Source organism: Symsagittifera roscoffensis, chromosome 8, assembly GCF_963678635.1.
Source record: "Symsagittifera roscoffensis chromosome 8, txSymRosc1.1, whole genome shotgun sequence".
Taxonomy (NCBI): Eukaryota; Metazoa; Xenacoelomorpha; order Acoela; family Convolutidae; genus Symsagittifera; species Symsagittifera roscoffensis.
Genome location: NC_087069.1, coordinates 16283126 through 16303428, shown reverse-complemented (window position 1 = coordinate 16303428; position 20303 = coordinate 16283126). Strand labels below are relative to the sequence as shown.

At 32.8% G+C, this 20303-nt stretch overlaps 1 protein-coding gene across 1 annotated transcript; it reads left to right on the top strand.

Annotated features, from left to right (window-relative positions):
* The first annotated feature begins 1266 nt into the window (after positions 1-1266).
* On the top strand, positions 1267-18696 carry LOC134853270 (adhesion G protein-coupled receptor E1-like). Its single transcript, XM_063869244.1, has 10 exons — positions 1267-1387; positions 3810-3932; positions 4166-4291; positions 5534-5653; positions 8038-8157; positions 9005-9124; positions 10333-10452; positions 11659-11778; positions 14359-14487; positions 18056-18696. Exons 3-10 carry the CDS (start codon positions 4252-4254, stop codon positions 18580-18582), a joined length of 1296 nt encoding a protein of 431 aa, XP_063725314.1. The 5' UTR covers positions 1267-1387; positions 3810-3932; positions 4166-4251; the 3' UTR covers positions 18583-18696.
* The last annotated feature ends 1607 nt before the right edge of the window (positions 18697-20303 follow it).

The window sequence follows — 20303 nt, the reverse complement described above, 5'->3', positions numbered from 1 at the left end:
AAAATTCCAAGAAAAACTGCAACTAGTTCTGCATTACTCACAACATACTCGACATCTAAACCTACTCACTTTTTCTCAATTTTTGCCAACCAATATCCTTCACATTTTAAACAATAAATTGGAAGAACCCCATACTTAACACCATCCCTTCACACATTTTTACTTTTATTGCTGGGTGGTGCAAAGGGCTCCAGGGTTGAGCTCACATTATAAAATAGCGATAAAAGGTAAAACAAAAACAGCGATCGCCATCGATAAATAATCGATGTTTTTTTGCCACAGTAGCAAACTTTATCGATAGATTATCGCTACGTTGGCTAATGTTCAGTGATGAAATAGCGATAAAAACTTATCAAAACAATCAACTAACTGGAAGCAATCCCACGAACCAACAGCTTTGCAGATATGCCTGTAACCTCTGCTCCATCAAGTCATAGCTCTGCGAAAATGAAAGAGCTTATCAACTAAAACTCTCATTTGAAAGTTACTAGAGTGAGTTTTAAGAAAAGCATTAAACGTCTACGAAAGCATTACTGAAAAAGCTCTGAAAACTCTGAATCACCGCTGGAAAGTAGCGATCACTGTGATAATACAGAAAAAGCTATAATCATTGGTGGGACTTCAACCGGGCTGGTAAGTGTCTGTAAGGGGGCAAGTTTGGGTGGGACAAGTGTTGGCATTGAAGGAAGTGAAAATGGTGGTGTAAAGTGTGGGTTATAGAGTGAGTTAGTGTGGGCGAGGGCACGTGGGGTTAGGAGAAGTCAATGCGTGTGGGGGTAATTAATAAGTGGGAGGCTTGAGAGAAAAGTGAGAACCGACAAATGCGATGACAGAAAACAAAAAGACAAGAGAAATTTTTTACATACCAAACTTAAATCCCAAATTAACGATTGCAACAATCAGGTGTTGAACAAATACGGAAACTTTTTGGAAGGTGCAAGTTACCGCTTTAAAAAAATTATAATGTCTTCCAACATTATATTCCATTATTACACACCAACAAAAAATGACATTCATTCGAATCACAGCTGAAAACGAATGAATATGGTTTGACACTTGATTTATTTCTCTTTTTGTGGTACCTATTTTTTAAGGGAAGTATTTTTTAAATAAAATGAATTCGAATACAAAGCTCGTTCGCGTTTTTATTGGTTGAAACAAAAACATGAAAAAAATATCTTAAGACAGAAAATTGCGTACGTTAACTAGAAACATATAATCGTACATTTAAGTTTGCTGTCATAAACCATTAAGCAATTAGATATCAAAAAATGCGACGTGAATTCATGTGGCAGTAACTCAGAGTGCATTAATCTTCCTGGAGGCTACAAGTGTGAGTGTAACACTGGATACAATTCTTCGAGCGGTAATGGAACCTTGTGCAGCGGTAAGAGTTTTATTAAACATTGTTACGATCAATTTTTTTATAAGATTTTTGCTTCCAAAATTTTTATATGAAGGTATGGGAAAATGTGCACTTCAAAATTGTTTTTTTTTCATGCATGAATGTTTTCATTTTAAGAAGGAATATTAGAAACAAAAAATTTGTCTGAAAAGAGCAGGTTTTTTTCTTTTCCCCACTTGCAAATTTTTACAAGTAAAATTACTATTCTAGCAACCGATTGTTATGAAAACTGACAGGCTAAGTATTTAGGCCATGACAAGCATGTTTTGCCTTCATAAAAAACCTTGTAAAAACCTTCATTACATCATAAAATTGATGTTGATGTGAGGTGCTCATGGTATTTTGTTCTCCAGACAAAAATTGACTTTAAACCAATTTTTGCTAGCATCATTCTATCAAGATTGGTTGTTTTGAGCTCCAATTCGAAAGTAAAGTTTCGCTGATGTTTGGGTTGGGGGGGGGGGTAGGAAAAAGATTCAAGAATCAAAAATTTTGACCGAAAAACGATGTAGGCGAAAAAAATATTTTCAGCCTTTTCGTTGTCTTAAACTTGAACGCAAAGGTGAAAAAAAATTCTGTCTTATAAATTAACATAACAAGGTGGGTTTTTATGCCAGTTTTTTAATTCATATGAGTGTCGTCTCAACGTTTTTGATAAAGATCATATCGACAAAAAAAATCCGAGACAGAAAGCTTTCCAAGTCGAGTTGAGGCTACCCGCAAAGACGAAAATGGTTTCGGATTGATTTAAATTAATTATAAATTGATTTTAACACAACCCAAATTTTTGGTTCTGAAATAGATTTTGAATCCATTTCAATAGTTCTTTCCTAAAAACTTTAAAGTTAAGTGTATAAAGTATCGTTTTAAATATTTTTCAATGTTTTGTTTTATTCTTTAGAACCCATAAAAATCTTTTGAATCCATCTAAATTAAAACAACTCTCATCCAAGGTCTAAAAAATCGATAAACTTAAACCCATAAATATCTTTGTCAATCCATCCAAGTCTAAAAACAATCATCCAAGGTTTTAAAAAAACTCGCTTCATATGGATTCACACATAACCCTATTTATCCAATCAAAAATATGGTCACTATTAGTCAGATTTGAGCTCAAAAACGTTCAATTAAATTGTCAAAAGTCATCAATGTAAGTGTGAATTTGAGCAAAAAACAAAAAAGTTTTTTCCACGGTTTGATAAAGAAAAGAGCACATCTTCAATTGTAATAAAAAAACACGAGATACAAACAATCGTAAAAATTAATTCTAGTCTAAAGGGTAACAAGATTGCTCGGATCAGGGCGAAGCCCTGAATGTTTCGACTGCCTTTTAACGTTTAAGGAGCAGTAATAACCGATAAAAATAAAAAGTAATAAAATAAAATGAAAGTTTTTTTTTCTAAATTTGAATTTTTTAAACGAAAATCATCCCCCCACACGCCATATAGAGAACAAAAGGATATATTTTGCTCCTTGTAACAAATCAATTATGGCGAATTAGCTTCTTCCAACCAATTTGGAACGATTTCTAAGACGGATTAAATCTCCGCTTACGCGTTAATAGCGCAAAAAATATCGCGCGTTAATTGTCCCAAATTGGCCAAATTGGCAATCTTTAAACCCCCATAATTTTACGAAAAATGATTACAGGTGACATATCTTTTCAAAATTAAGCTCAGGTCAACAATACCTTTTGATTGATAAAAAAAATTTCCGTCAAAAATGGCTTGTTAAAAAGTCGAAATTTGTCTGAAGAAAAAAAACCCACGCCGAGCACTAATATTCCGTTACTTTCGTATCGAAAGTCGGAACAATAAGTCTAAAGGGGTGACTATTTTCAAGCACCTAAGTATGCTGGATGATAATCAATGAAATGTACTTCTGAGACAAAATACTCCACTATAATTAAATAAGGTTCTAAAATTTGGACCATGCAATGATTGTTTTGCAGCTTAATCAAAAACAATCTTTCGGATTAGTTTGTCTTATTTATGCATTGTACTGACTTTGCTAATCAGTTCCAACATATAATGTTTGGCATAAAATGGATATATTGGTCATTCACATTGCGTGTGTTATATTTTCTAAAAACAAACAAATTTCAATATTCAGGAAACTCCATCATTTTTCTGCCAAAAAAGCGCCATTTTGCAGCTTGAGCTTTGTCTTGAGCAAAAGATTATATGTTAAAAAAAAGTGATTTTTTAAAATGGTTTCAAAAGTTTTATTACGGTTTAAAATTGTGTACAAATGAATCAATTGCTGCTTATAATCCAATTCCTTTATTGATTATTTTTTCAAACATGCTCAGCTCCAAAATTTATCCAATCACTTTTAAAATGTATGCTAATAAATGGGTTTCTTTATGTTTATTAATCAAAATTAGTCAAAACATTTGTTTAAGACATCAATGAATGTGATAGTCTGGTATGCGGACAAAACTCTCGATGTCAGAACAGCCCTGGGAGCTTCAGCTGTGAATGTATAAGAGGCTATTTCTTACCGAACGAACACTCAAGTTGTGTTGGTAAGAAAATTTTCGAATTCAAAAGAAGCTCAAGATTTGATTTTCAAATCAATAGATATCAAAGAGAGAAAACAGTTATTCCATGAAGTCTATAAATAAAATCAGCAATGGAAACTTTCTTTTTGCATCTAGAATTAATTTTGTCATTAAGGCTCAAAGATTTCTTATACAAATAAATCCTTTTTTGAAAGCTTTTAAAGCTTCTAATATATGTTTCAATGTCCTCCTGATAGATATTAACGAATGCGAACGCGAACAGACTGTCTGTGGAGACAACTCATTGTGCGCAAACAGCATTGGAAACTACAGTTGTGAATGCATGACAGGTTACATGTCGCCAAGCGGTTCCAATTGTGTTGGTAAGTTTATTCCTTAAAACTAATCAATATAATCTCCTCCTTCAAATGAAATTGTAACAATGAGCAGAATAACTTTTATGCCAACGAATCTCCGAGTCGCATAACAATCATTGGAACTAATGCAAGGTCAAACTGTGTAACTTGTAATTTGTAAGAACATTTCTAATTTTATTTGATCTACTTTGCTACTTTGGATTACACGAGCAAACAGCTGAAACATTGTATCGTTCAAAAAACAGGCAAACTTACGGAATCCGTAACATTGCTAGTTTTTGTGATCTTCTTTGCTGTTTTAGGTTCACAAGCAAATAACTAAAACATCGTTTTGCTTAAATTTGCTCCGAAGACACACAGCTGAAACAGCAACAAAACTTGCGGAACTCGCATCAAAGTTCGCAGAATCCGAATTAGTTTTGCACAACCTACGAAATTAGTGCTTGTTGCGTATAATAGAAAAACTTTTTTCCGGATTCCGCTATTGTAAGCAAAATCCGCAAAAGAGAAGCGATAAGCGCAAATTTGTAAGCTGAGTCCGCAAAATGTAAGCGGAATCCGCAAAACTTAGAGAAGTCCTCATACGTTTGCGGAAGCAATCTCATTTTGCGGAATATGTTTATATTTGGGGCATCTGAATCAATATTAGCTAAAATTGAACGTTGCAGAATTCGCGATAAAACAACTGTGCGGACAAATTTTACGTTACACGTAATGAGCGCGGAGTCCATAGAAAATTTGAAAATGGAAGCAACCTCTTTTTTGGAGCTGGTTCAAATTCTTGTCTCTAGATTCCAGTAATATAGAGACACCATTTGTGTGCTTATCCCCCGCAACTTTTTGCCTCCTAATGATTTTCACCAAGATCGCTTTATTCGTTAATCATGAAAACCTTCATTAAAAACAGAACCCTCTGTGTTGAGATAAAAAATCTTCTTAATTCAAACTCTTCAATTTATCTATTTTAAAGCAAACTTTCTTTAAAACTCTACTTTTGAAGCATTCAAACGTTTTTAAAATCAAAATTTGATAGACAAGATAAATGCGAAAAAAAAACAATATAAGTTCAACTATCAGCGCTTCATTCTTCTATCATTATAAAATTACATGAACACACTTGCAGCGCTTCAGGTGATCTAGAAAAGTTCTCTATTCCTAAACGTTCTCGTTGCAATGGCTATTGTTCGAACTTTGTTTGAAAAAATAAGTGATTACTGCATTTAAATTTGTTTCCATTGTTTTTGATAGATATCGACGAATGCGAAAATATTGTTTGCGGAGAGAACTCACAATGCCAAGCTAGCAATGGGAACTACAGCTGTGAATGTCTTTTTGGCTATACATCTCTAAATGGATCCAATTGTGTTGGTAAGCCTCGTGTTATTTTCAAAAGTAATATCAAACTCTCATTTATCTCATTCTGATTAAATTGAACCCTTAAGTGTTCTTAAGTAGGATGAAGACAAAACATCTTGGTTGAAAGGTATTTTAAAAAAAAAATTTTAACAAAATTTTTTTCGATAGAAGCTACAATTGACAATGTATGAACAAAAAAAACAGCTAGTATTTTTCTGATTTTTAATTTCCTGTGAATCAATTTTTCAAAACTTTTGCATACCTAAAACATCTCACCCGGAGAGATGATTACCTTTCAGAATTTTAACCAGACATAAAAATTATTCAGTTTTTTTTTGGTTTGGAAAGTGTTACCCCACTTAATGATTATAAAATACTGTCATGGATAATGCATGATGCGGTCAAACCAATAGCGCCAACTTATTACAATTGATTACAGAAATAATGGCTGGCAACAGTTTATCGGATAGGGCTACTAAGTTCATCAACTTAAGAAGGGGATGCAAAACATGAAACAACTTACAGAATAATATCTAAAGCCCTGCATGAGCAATTTTTTTGCAACTTTTATTTTTAAAAAATTGATCACAAAGCTCAGTAAACGCATCCAATACTTCTAAAAAAAAATAGTTTGTTTCCGAAAATTTTTTTCTCAGAAACAGAAATTTCAAGTTTACAGAAACAATATGACTTCTTACGTGCTCTTCTTGATCTAACTAAGACTTTACACCCCATTGATAACATTTTTTAAGGTAAAACCTAAATAATTAGGCTATCATAAACTAATTTTAGCCATAAATTAATATTACCCATAAACCTTAATAAAAAACATCCGATTCACTCACAGTCGGAGTAAGAGCTTCTTGAGGTACATTCGCAGGGCTAGAATTTTCATGCAAAATTGGAAAAACATGCACAAATTTTTACGAAATATGCACCTAAACATGCACTGAAAAAGTTAGTCAGAAACTCAATTATCTTTGAACACAGTGTTGTACCAATATACAATCAAGTGTTGTTTCAAGTTCTCAATTGTGAGTCTCATTCTCTGGGGAGACTGATTTGTCCCATGCTTGAGAACACTCTCTCAATGTCGACTGAAACCATAGAAGCATTCCGGAAAATTGCAGCGTCTAATGGGTTGACATCGGTAGTGGATAGTTTCTCACCCCGCAATATAAGTGAAATTTCTGTGAGCTGCTTGAAATTAAGATTCCTAACCAACACTGAGTCCAGTTGTTCTTTGTACTTGTCACCTTGTATCGCGGCCAAAACTTTATTCAAAGTGTCGAATTGGGAAACCAAAGACAGTCGGCCTTGCAGTCTGGTTATAACTTGTGGCAAAAACTCAAATGAAGCAAAAATAAACCCGAGTTCTTGCATCAAGTCGTTATTCATGTAAATTCGTTGAATCTCTCCATTTTTTCTAATTAACCATGATATAAAAAAATCGGTAAACTTTAAAATTTAACCTTTGCAGATGACTACATAATTTTGAGCCATGCTAAAAAGCATTACAGTTTAAAATCATACTTGAAGAGAATATCAAATTTCAAATGATTTTTTAAAAATAAAACTCCTCTAAAAATTAATCACGATAAGAACGAAGTTTATGATACAGGGACAATTAGGACAAATCATACGCTTAGAGATAAAATTAAAAATTAATTTTTGAAACTAAACCTTTGGTTTTTTAAACTTCTATTCAGAAAAAATTGAAATTGAAATTTTTAAATAAGAGATATCGAAAATAAATGCGGCAAAACAGCAGATTGCGTAATGACAGGAGAGTTTTAGCCGTGTAAAGCAAACCATTTCTTATTTTTTTAAATAATCAATTGACAAGAGTATATTAAATAGTTACAGACAAAAAAAGCGCGTAAAAGGCATCACTATAAGCTCTCTTCATCAAAAAAGTCTGTGTGACGGCAAATCCACCATTATGAAAACAATTTTAACTTTTCATCAGACCTAAATTTAGTCTTCTAAAAATGGCTAGCATCAGAAAAGTACAAATAGTTTCTCTTTAGTTTATTATTGAGTATCTTCAGTTGCCTCTAACTATATTTGACAGATAAAAATGATTACAAAGAAAGTCTTTCGCATATTTTAAAATACGTCGAAGTTTTTTGAGTTCTCGGCAAAATCATAAATTATAATTAATAATATTTTTCGTAAAGCCTTGGAATTTTTGATAATTTTAGCCATTGTTGTGGTCAAAGAGTCTATGAAATTTGAAATTTTTGGAAGAGTCTAGGATATCTTTCTTAAATTAGCCAATATTCTGAGAATTTTCAAAATTATCAAACTTTGAAGGAATTGGGACATCATTTTCCCATTAGGTTGATTTTTAAATTGATTGAAACCTCTGACTTGTCTTTCATATTGTTTGATAGATATCGATGACTGCGAGGAAGCAGTTTGCGGAAACCATTCTATGTGTAATAACAGTATGGGAAGTTTCTTGTGTCAGTGCAATGCCGGCTTTACATCACCAAATGGTTCCCATTGTGTTGGTAAGAATTTTTACTTACCGCATTGACCTATTTGCTACGTTTATGTGAAAAATACTTGACTGTAATCGTTTTCTATATTTCATCAAGTTATTTGGCTATATATTTTACTCACTCTTTTAATGAACTTTACTCGCTCTCAGGTTTACCAAATTGAAATTTTTCTCTAAAGTTGCGACGAAATTATTAAATAACTTGAGGTGGAAGTTGAAAAAAGCAAAAAAAATTATCTTTTTTTTTTCAGCCAAAAAATTGGTTTCAAACGGTTTTGAGGATTATTTTTGAAGTTTAGAAGCTATCAAACTCCATCTACATCTATTTCAGACAGTTTTTTTGTGATTTCACATAGTTTCTCAGAAAAATCTGTTTGAATCGATTTAAAATCCTTTAGAGCTCCTAAAATCGTCTGTTAAATACGACAAATACAAAATAAAGAAAAAATTGTTTGTTCAAAAGAAAGAAAAAATAAAGTGTACTTCAAAATGATCTAATTTTTTAATTATTTTTTATTCCCTGCTACCCAAAAACACTGTAGTTAAAAAAAAAGAAACATTGAAGTTCCTGAATTTTGATACATTTTAACAAATATTGTTCAAAATTTACAGGCAGCGTAGTAGTAGAAGAAAAAGCAGAATTTCGTAAATCCTTGCATTTTTGACAATTTTAGCCATTGTTTTGGTCAAAGAGTCTGTGAAATTTTGGAAGAGTCTGGGATACTTTTCCTAAATTAGCCAAATTCTGAGATTTATCAAAAATATCAAAATTTGAAGGACGTGGTATCTCATTTTCTCATTAGGTTGATTCTTAAATTGATTGATACCTCTAACTTGTCTTTAATTTTGTTTGATAGATATCGATGAATGCGAGGAAACAGTTTGCGGAAACCATTCTATGTGTAATAACAGTATGGGCAGTTTCGTCTGTCAGTGCAATGCCGGCTATACATCACCAAATGGTTCCCATTGTGTTGGTAAGAATTTTTGCTGACTGCATTGACCTATTAGCTAAGTTTATGCGAAAATTACTTGAATGTATTCGTTTTCTATATTTCATCAAAAATTTTGGCTAGATATTTTACTCACTCTTTTAATGAATTTGATCGCTCTCAGGTTTACCAAACCAATTAGAGTAAATGAAAATTCATAAACACTTCGATTAACCTGCAGTTTGATACTTGCCAGCGTCGGCATGAATGGTTGATTTTTTCATGTTTTTTTTTCATGATTTTTAGAATGCAATTCAGTCGACTTTTGTGCTGATTGCGAGAAAAATTATTTCCGGAAGCTTCGAAGCGAATTGTTTTGTCGAATCACTTTAATCAAAAAATAGATTTTTTCGGAAATTTTGCTCATAATAATTTTTGATCAGTACGGCATTCTTTGGATTGCAAGTTTCGATTGAAATCTTTGAAATTATCAGTTCGGGGTCAGCTAAACAAATCAAGTGTCTGTAACTCGAGTAAACAATGATGCACACTTTTATTGAGCACAAAATTTTTCCCGAAGTTTGCGACAAAATTATTAAACAACTTGAAATGGAAATTGAAAAAGCAAAAAAATAGTTTTTTTTCAGCCAAAAAATTGTTTTCAAACAATTTTGAGGATTATTTTTGAATTTTAGAAGCTATCAAACTCCATCTACAACTATTTCAGACAGTTTTTTTTGTGATTTCACATAGTCTCTCAGAAAAATCTGTTGGAATCGATTTAAAATCCTTTAGAACTCCTAAAATCGTCTGTTAAATACGACAAATACAAAATAAAGATAAAATCGTTTGTTCAAAAGAAAGAAAAAATGAAGCGTACTTCAAAAAAATTAGGTTTTTAATTATCTTTTATTCCCTGCTACTTCAAAAGTTTTTAATTATCTTTTATTCCCTGCTACCCAAAAACACTGTAATTAAAAAAAAAGAAACATTGAAGTTCCTGAATTTTGATACATTTTAACAAATATTGTTCAAAGTTTTCAGCAGTGTAGTAGTAGAAGTGTGAGCAGAGTTTCGTAAGTCCTGGGATTTTTGACAGTTTAAGCCATTGTTTTGGTCAAAGAGTCAATGAAACTTTTGGAAGAATCTAAGATATATCTCTTAAATTAGCCAATATTCTGAGAGTTTTCAAAAATATCAAAGTTTGAAGGTTTGGGATATCTTTTTCTCATTTCTTATTTATCTTTTGATAGATATCGATGAATGCGAGGAAGCAGTTTGCGGAGACCATTCTATGTGTAATAACAGTATGGGAAGTTTCTTGTGTCAGTGCAATGCCGGCTTTACATCACCAAATGGTTCCCATTGTGTTGGTAAGAATTTTTACTGACCGCATTGACCTATTTGCTACGTTTATGTGAAAAATACTTGACTGTAATCGTTTTCTATATTTCATCAATTTATTTGGCTAGATATTTTACTCACTCTTTTAATGAACTTTACTCGCTCTCAGGTTTACCAAACCATTTAGAGTAAAGGAAAATTCATAAACACTTCGATTAACCTGCAGTTTGATACTTGCCAGCGTCGGCATGAATGGTTGATTTTTTCATGTTTTTTTTTCATGATTTTTAGAATGCAATTCAGTCGACTTTTGTGCTGATTGCAAGAAAAATTAATTCCGAAAACTTCGAAGCGAAGTTGCTTTTGTCGAATCACTTTAATCAAAAAATACGTTTTCGCTGAAAATTCGCTCATAATAACTTTTGATCAATACGGCATTCTTTAGATTGCAAGTTTCGATTGAAGTCTATGAAAGTATCGGTTCGGGGTCAGCTAAACATATCAAGTGTCTGTAACTCTAGTAAACATTGATGCACACTTTTATTGAGTACAAAATTTTTCGCAAAAATTGCAACAAAATTATTAAATAACTTGAAGTGGAAGTTGAAAAAAACAAAAAAAAATTAACTTTTTTTCAGCCAAAAAATTGGTTTCAATCAGTTTTGAGGAATATGATCGGATTTTATAAGCTACCAAACTCCATCTACATCTATTTCAGACAATTTTTTTGTGATTTCAAATATTTTCTCACATAAATCTGTTTGAATCGACTTAAAAACCTTTTTAGTTCCTAAAATGGGCTGTCAAATACGACAAATACAAATTAAAGGAGAAATCGTTTGTTCAAAAGAAAGAAAAAATGAAGTGTACTTCAATCCGTTTGTTTTTTAAATTTTTTCTATGCTACGCAAAAACACTAATTAAAAAAAAGAAACATTGAAGTTCCTGAATTTTGATACATTTTAACAAATATTGTTCAAAGTTTTCAAGCAGTGTAGTAGTAGAAGTGTGAGCAGAGCTTTGTAAATCCTTGGATTTTTGCCTATTTTAGCCATTGTTTTGGTAAAAGAGTTATGAAAATTTTGAAAGAAACTAGGATACCTTTCCTAAATTAGCGAAATTCTGAGATTAATCAAAAATATCAAAATTTGAAGGACGTGGTATCTCATTTTCTCATTTGGGTTGATTCTTAAATTGATTGAAACCTCTGACTTGTCTTTAATTTTGTTTGATAGATATCGATGAATGCCAGGAATCAGTTTGTGGAAATCATTCTATGTGTAATAACAGTATGGGTAGTTTCGTCTGTCAGTGCAATGCCGGCTATACATCACCAAATGGTTCCCATTGTATTGGTAAGAGAAACTTTTTCTTGCCAAAACTTCTTATTGTTTGATCATCAAACAATCAAACAAAAGTTAGCACGGATAATTTCAATGATTTAAATTGCTTTTTGAAGTATTTTTATCTGAAAAAAAGGTTAAGAGGTTTGATGGCACCAGCGTTTTATCCGACAGTTAATGTGAGCATTCGCTAATGTAGATAAACGATGAATAATCAAATTATTCAGTTGAACTCATCACGTGTTGAAAGAATACCCTATATTTTGATTTATTGTGTTCTTTTTTTATATACTTTATTTTTTTGACGTTTTTTTGGAATATAATTTTGATTTGAATCACTAAAATTGCAGGGAAAGCAGATTTACTTTATAGAACTCAATATTTCAAGACAAAACTAAATAAAAATTTTCAACTTTCAAAAAAATTGAAGCATTTTGTAATGCAAAAAGTAATTCTTGTCTCACCGACAAAGTGAGACAAAGCTGATAATTGTTCTAAGTTTTCAGTTTTCGTTTTTTTCAACGTAGACATGACAAAATGGCAGAGCGTTGAAATTTTTTTATCAGTTCACGTACCACCACAAGCATGGTTTCTTATCAAGATTGAATTAACCGTAAACTCAAAATTCTCCGCAGTCCTAATCAAAATATTCGAGTCTATCGCCCAATTAATGTTGCGTCGAGTTTTGACATGGCAAAAATTGTAATCGTTTTCCCCTTTTTTGCTGACCGCATTGATCTATTCGTTTCGTTCATGCAAAAACTTTTTGACAGTAATAAATCTCTAGATTCTCTTCAAAATATTTGGCTAGATATTTCACTCACCCTTAATACACTTTACTCCCTCTCAGGTTTACCAAACCAATTAGAATGATGATATAACTTCGAAAATGTTTCAGTTAACCTGCAGTTTGATAGTTGCCAGTGTTGACATGAATGGTTGAAATTTCCACGCTTTTTCATGATTTTTAGAAAGCTTTTCAGGAGATTTCGTGCTGATTTTGACCTAATAACAGACTGCAAGAATGTTTAAGTACAAAAGCTTCGAAGCCAAATTGTTTTTGTCGAATCACTTTAATCATAAAATAGGTTTTAGCTGAAATTTCGCTCATAACAATTTTTGATCAATACGAGATTCTTTAGATTGCAAGTTTTGATTGATATCTATGAAATTATCGGTTCGAGGTCACCAAAACAAATCAAGTGTCTGTAACTCAAGCAAACATTGATGCAAACTTTTATTGGGTACAAAGTTTTTCCCAAAAAATGCGACAAACTTTTTGAATAATTTGAAGTGGAAGTTGGAAAAGCTACAAAATTTTTGTTTCATACAAAAAATGCTTTCAATCAATTTTGATGAGCTGTATTTGGATTTTAAATGCTACCAAACTCCATTTACATCTATTTCGGAAGTTTTTTCGTGATTTCAAATAGTTTCTCAGAAAAATTTTATTTGATCGATTTAATATCGTTTTGAGTTCCTAAAAAGTTCAATTTGAATCTTTTCCAATTGAAAATAGATTTTAACCTAATTTGAAATCATTTTGTCAACTTTATTTCTTTTGGTTTAAAAATACGACAAAAACAGTTTAATAATAAAGCTGTTTGTTCAATACAAAGAATAGATGAAGCGTACTTCAAAAAAGTTAAAGATTAGGTCAAAACGACATTTTCTAATTGTTTTTTATTCCCTGGTACGCAAAAACACTTGATTTTTTTAAAAAAAGAAATGCGATTTTCCTAAAAGTTGATACATATTAACAGATGTTACTCAAAGTTTACAGGCAGTGTAGAAATTGAACACTTTTCACAAAGACAAGACAATAGTTAATATAACACTATAGCTCAAAAACATGATTTAAGAGAGCTTAATTTTTTTCCATGATAGCTTTCCGTATGACATTTGGCTTGGGTATTTCTTAAATTGGTTCAGAAAAGTGTTATGTAATTTTTGTTGATGTGCAATAAAGTACGTTTGCAAAAAATTTCTCAATTAATTGGTGTTCATTATGCAATTAAACACTTTTTCTAAAAAAAAACTTCGAAAAGCTTCCAAAAAATGTGCAGAAAAGCAAAAGTTTTGAGATAGTTTTGAGTAATTATACAATGAGGAAAAAATCTAAGCGGGCTTATAAATGAGACCAAGATATCTGTGAAATCTGTTTTCAAAACCAGAAAAAAGCTTACGTAACGGATAGTTTTAAGTAGAAAAGCTTAGAGAAAAGCTTAAATAGAAAATAGAATAAGCTTTTCAGAGCTTATTTTTAAAGCTCTGTTTGAGATAAATTTATCCGTGAATCGCTCGAAAAAAAGCGAAAACTGCAAAAAAAAACACTTCTTAACTTACCTCGCGTGTTCTTTTAGGCGAAACCTAATAAACGGTAGTTAAGCCAAGGAAATCACAAAATACCATTTCAGTTTCTGGTATCATACAACATGAACTTGCGTTCAAATTCTTGGAGTGAACAGAGTAAAAGTGATGCATTGTCACTTTTTTCCTGTAGCAAGGCGTTCAGCTGCCATCTACTGCATTGATCTATTTAAGTTTTTTAGAATTTCTAATCATAGGTAGCAATTGGTTTGTCTGTTTCAGATATCGACGAATGCTCTGAAGTTGCTCCTTGTGGCTCAAACTCAGATTGCTCAAATTTTGAAGGCAGCTATAGCTGCAATTGTTTCTCTGACTTTTTCTCTCCCTCTGGCTCTCACAATGACTGTAAAGGTGGGCATTTAAACTCATCATAGATCAGTTCATTGATCTTTTTGTTCCGACCATTGAAAATCGGGAGCAAGTTTGTATTCGGGTGTAACTTAGTCTTTTTTCGTTTGTTCTCTACGCAAAATCAGCTAAAAATAATCAACGGACTGGGTTGAGTGACATATCATATTGAAGCCCTTTCACTCGTGATTCGAACGACATTTAAAAAATTCAAGAAACTTCGGTTTAAAGTTTTTGATTTTTGTCAAATTTCGATCAAGTCAGTGGGCTTCCATTAGCTTATTTATGCTTAATTTAGGCCTTGAAATATTAGGTTTACTCAATTGAAGTTCTTTTTGCTTTTTGGCGCTTTACGCTTCATCTTAGGAATCAAAAACTTCAAAAAAAACGGGAAAAAAGTTTAGAAAAGATTTTAAAAAATTTAATTTTTTTCTGTTTTTCTTATTTGTCTTCAATTTTTTTTTTAATTTTCATAGTGTACATTGATTGACAAAAATGTCTAAGCTCTACTTTTTTGCTCAGATTCCCTTATCACACCGCGCCGAAAAAACGACACTAACTTGAAAAAAAAACAACAATTTTGTGGTAATTTTTTAAGACGGGTCGAAACATTTTGTGATACTTGCAGAAAAACCGGCCATCATGGTTTAAATGTTTCAACTGACTGATGAGTTTTTAGTTTGTGCGATAAAAGGAAATCATTGTTTTGAGCGGGCTTAAAAGGTGGTTGCCATTTAGGTTCGTTTTTTACGTCTTGGTCAAATCTAAGCATAATTCGGTTTTGCTCAACCCCTGTATCGAGCTTATCGTTTTTCTTGTTATTTATCATTTTCTTCAAAGTTTCGACCTCAATATGGAAACAATTAGGGAACTAGGCAAACTTTCATACCAACAAAAAGTTCGAGAAAAAAATTTTCATATTGTTCTGAAGAATTTTTGTTTGTGACTTGATTGGTATTACAAGTTTAATACTTCATTGCCGATAATAATGACCGTTACTTCTGGCTTTTAGACTCTTTGCTACTTTATTGTTCCGACTTTCGATACGAAAGTAACGGAAAATTTGTGCTCGGGGTGGATTTTTTTTTCTTCAGGCAAATTTAGATTTTTTAACTAGCCATTTTTGACAAAATTTTTTTTATCATTCGACAGCTATTGTTGTCCTGAGCTTAAATTTGAAAAGATATTCCACCTGTGATCTTTTTTCGTAACGTTATGTGGGTTTAAAGACTGCCATTTTTGCCATTTTGACCAATTTGTGACAATTCACGCACGATATATTTCGCGCTATTAACGCGTAAGCGCAGAGTTCATCCGTCTTAGAAATCGTTCCAAATTGGTTGAAAGAAGCTTATTTGCCATAATTACTATGTTACAAGGAGCAATATCTATATTTTTGAACTTTATATGGCGTGTGGGGGATGGTTTTCATAAAAACTTTCAAGTTTTAGAAAAAATCTTTTTTTCATTTTGTTTTATTTCATTTAATTTTATAATGTTATTACTGCTCCATAAACCCTAAACGGCAGTCGGAACATTCAGGGCTTCGCCCTGATACGGGCAGTCTTGTTTATTATTGCGCTTCACCTAAATTTCAGCTAATTATGACCTTTATTTCGAAAGGTTTTAAAGTATATTTAATTTTGTCTGACCACGATCGACTAATATGGTCACGTATTACGCTTTTTTGATCACGGATTCCGCAGCCTTTGGTTTAGCCAGTGTCACGGAATCTGCGCCCAAAAATAAGATCAAACGAATGATGAATTGGTGATAATTTTTTTGAGGTCCAAGACCACCCAATCCACATGTGCAAAAAGTACACACCTAGACCTCGTATTGGACCTATTTTGACATATTAACAATGCGTGAACTCAACTCGACCTATGTTCTGATAGGCCTGACCTGAAATTCGCTTCTGCTTGTGTTTGACTAATAATTTGACTGTGACCGAACTGTTTTTCCGCTATAGCAGTTTTTCCTGTTTTGAGTCTTTAAATTTTGCATGCAATCTCTTCGTAAGTATGCCAAAAACTGCGCAAGTATATCGCGTTGAAGATCTTACTGCTTTGAAGATTCAAGACTTTGAAAGAGATTCCCCTGAATTTATTGTTTACAGCACACAATTTTTGCATCTGAATGTTATTGAATGCAACACTCTGATGAAGTTTTCGCTTGAGTAGATGTTCTTTCTTTTTTTTTAACAAAGAGGTCATTCGAAGCTTTGCATCACTTGAAATACCACAAAAAAAAACATTGCAAGCAATCAGAGAGAAAACGAACGCCACCAGGCCTCAACGATGAAAAAATAGACAATTTCATAATTGCAATTTTTTCATTATTTTGTCTCGAATGATGTTCACCAGCCTAAACAAGACCAGCAAAACAATTGCAGGAGTGACATGAGTGACTGGATTTTTATAACGAATGCCAGCTAAGCCGACAAAATATTGGTTAAGTCCCGTTGAGCCAAAAACAAAACAAACACCGAAACATGCACCGAGCTTTTAGGCAAAAATAAAAGAAAAATACAAAAACGGGGTCGGTGATTTTATATGCCACAAAATTGAGTTTTTTATGTCAAGCTCTCAAATGATACAAACTGTTCTGATCAATAAAATACCTAATCTAAAAGTTACGCAAAAGCTAAGTTTAACAAGACTGCTCGTATCAGGGCAAAGCCTTGAATGTTCCGACTGCCTTTGAAGGTTTTATGGAGCAGTAATAACATTAAAAAAATTAATGTAATATAATAAAATGACATTTTTTTCTCTAAAATTTGATTTTTTTTTGAAAATCATCCCCCCACAAGCCATATAAAGTACAAAAGTATAAATTTCGCTCCTTGTAATAAATCAATTATGGCGAATTAGCTTCTTCCAACCAATTTGGAATGATTTTTAAGACGGATTAAACCTCCGCTTACGCGTTAATAGCGCGAATTATATCGCGCGTTAATTGTCCCAAAATGGCAAAAATGGCAATCTATAAGCCCTCATAACTTTACGAAAAATGATCACAGGTAAAATATCTTTTCAAATTTGAGCTCAGGACAACAATACTTTTTTAATGATATAAAAAAAAAATCCGTCAAAAATGGCTAGTTAAAAAGTCGAAAATTGTCTGAAGAAAAAAAACCCCACCCCGAGCACAAATATTCCGTTACTTTCTTATCGAAAGTCGGAACACTAAGAAAAACTATGTATTTTGATTCAGTAAGTCTTGCTAATTGCAAACGTAATCATAGAAAAACTGATTTAAAAACCGAACAAATCTGAGCACAATTTATGTTTCGATTTTATTGGCCAATTCCGAGAGTGTCTCAACAGTCCCCCCCCCCCCTAATCAATTAATGCTCGGTTTTCTGATCAGTTTTACATATGCTGCCTGAATTGAAGACCTCTATGCTCGACCTAAACTAACCTATATCGCAGTACCAAATTGCAGCACCAAACCCACAACTTCGAAACTCCCAAACTCGAAAAAAAAGGTAGAGCTGGGTTCGAAAATTTGAGATGTTTTGAAACACGTTGAAAATCGGTTTAATTTATAGATTTATTCTCCTTTACAGCTTTGTTCGAATGGGATCAATCGCCAACGAATGGTTCAATAATGACTGTACAGAATGACACCGATCTGATGAAAATCTTGAGCAAACCCTGCATAGCATTAAATGGATCAGAAGTGAGTAGCTCAAACTGCCGAAATGAATCAACGATGATTCTGAAGCACTACAAGCTGATTAGCACTAAAATGACTTGGCCAAACGCAAAAGATAATTGCGAGAACATTGGTGGCAGGTTGTACGACAACTTCAACGAGATTGGACAATTGGTAGCTGATTTTTCCCTTTCGACAAACAATTGGGAGTTTTGGATCGGCGTCTCGTCTTCCGCGAAAAGTGATACCTGGATCACGACACTAGGTATTGACGTGACTGATAACGCGCGACAGCTTTTCAACGATCCAGATTCTTGGCGCCAAGTGGATAGATGTATAAAATATGACGCAGAAAACCAGATATGGAGTATTAGCCGACCTCAGCCTAACGAATACTCAGAGTCGGTGTGTACCTTATTCGATGGACTTGGCAGCTGAAATAAAGATGAAGAACAGATTAGCTCGAGTTGGAGCGAATAGCTACTTTCAAAAGATTACAACTTACATCTTTCACTTTGATCCAACTACTGATGACTACACATTTTTGACTACCTTTTTTTGACTACATCTTTTTGACTACAAAAAATTCATTTCGTACCGAAACAATTTATACAACCACTACAATTTAAAGTAACTTCTATAAGTTAACGACGACATTTTAATTCAGAATCGAATTTAAGCTTACATCAGAAGTAACATCAAAGAATGAAGCGACACGAAGTTTTGCCAATTTAAAAAAATAATTGAGGGCTAACGAATGGATAAAGTTTTGACCGTGGGGAAGATCTAAAGCCCCCCCTCAGGGATTCGACCCCCTGCCGACCCAAAGGGTCCCCCTTTTGTATCATTTTGGGATATTTACTTTTGGTCCCGAAAGAGTGCTAAGCGATGAATCAAATATAGGCATCTTTATGAGAACAAAACAGCAAATTACCGTGATTCAACAGATTTCTAGCAATAAATAGCTCAACTGATATCTGTTCTAGATAAATCAGTCTATTTAATTGGTTGCGATGTTTTGTGAGACTTCAGGACCCAACAATTCGTCCATCTTGAAAGCACTTAAAGAGTAATGTACAGAGTTATCATGCCTAACGTTCAAATACAGTTGATCAGCTGATTTATGAAATTTTGTTAAAACTCGCCGATCATCTGGTTGATGAAAGTAAAACGGTAGAAAACGGTTGTTGGCCTATCAAAATTGATCTTCAAAACCTAAATGAAAGGTCCATCAAAATTTTGCATCGAGTATCATCTAAAAGTTACACGCTTTAGAATGAAAACTACGAACCAAATATAGTAAAAAGCTACAGAACTAAAGCAATCTTTCTTGGTTTCAACTCAATCCAATTTGCGTAATTTTTTCCGCATTCAAAAATTTTCGTCAAACTTATTTTGGGCTGAGGCCACATTTTGAATGTAACTGTAATTTGCAAAAAAAATCCATTCAGATACAATATAAGAAAAAACCGAAGTATGTTTTTATCATTAGCCAAAAACAGCTAAAACAGTTAAAAGTAGCTCATGTTAGAAAGCTTTTTATCTTGTCTAAATAAAGATAAATAGATATATACTGCGCTTAAAAGCTAGAAAAAAACAATAAAAATGATAAATTCGTTTAAAAATTGATTGAAATAAATCCTATTTCAATAAGATAATATATTAAAATAGACAAAAGTAGCAGATTCCGTGCAAAGAGCACAGATTAGTTTTAGCCAATTAGTTTTAGCCACCAACTGCACTGTAAACAAAGTTTCAAATGAGGAAAATTGTTTGGGATTGAAACTCAGTGTTACACGCTTATTGTCTCATAAAATTGGTCCTCAAAAATATGTAACCGCTCAGTCTTCAAGCAGATTTTAGGATTTGCTTGACTTAAGGCAAAAAAATCTGAGGGTTTTATCTTACCTAAACGCGTAAAATATTTGTGAATTGTTTATAATTTAATTTTAAAAAAATTATTTCTTTGCACCCAGGTAATGATGCAATTGTGTATTGAAAAAAAAACAATCCCTCCGCTATATTTTGCTTGGGACTAAAGATTAGAAAACAGCAAAACCGATTTGCAGGAGACGCAGGCTTCAATTGACACTGCCACGCTGGGCATTTTTACACCACATTCGAAAAGTCTCAAAAATTCCCGGCCTGAAAAATTACGA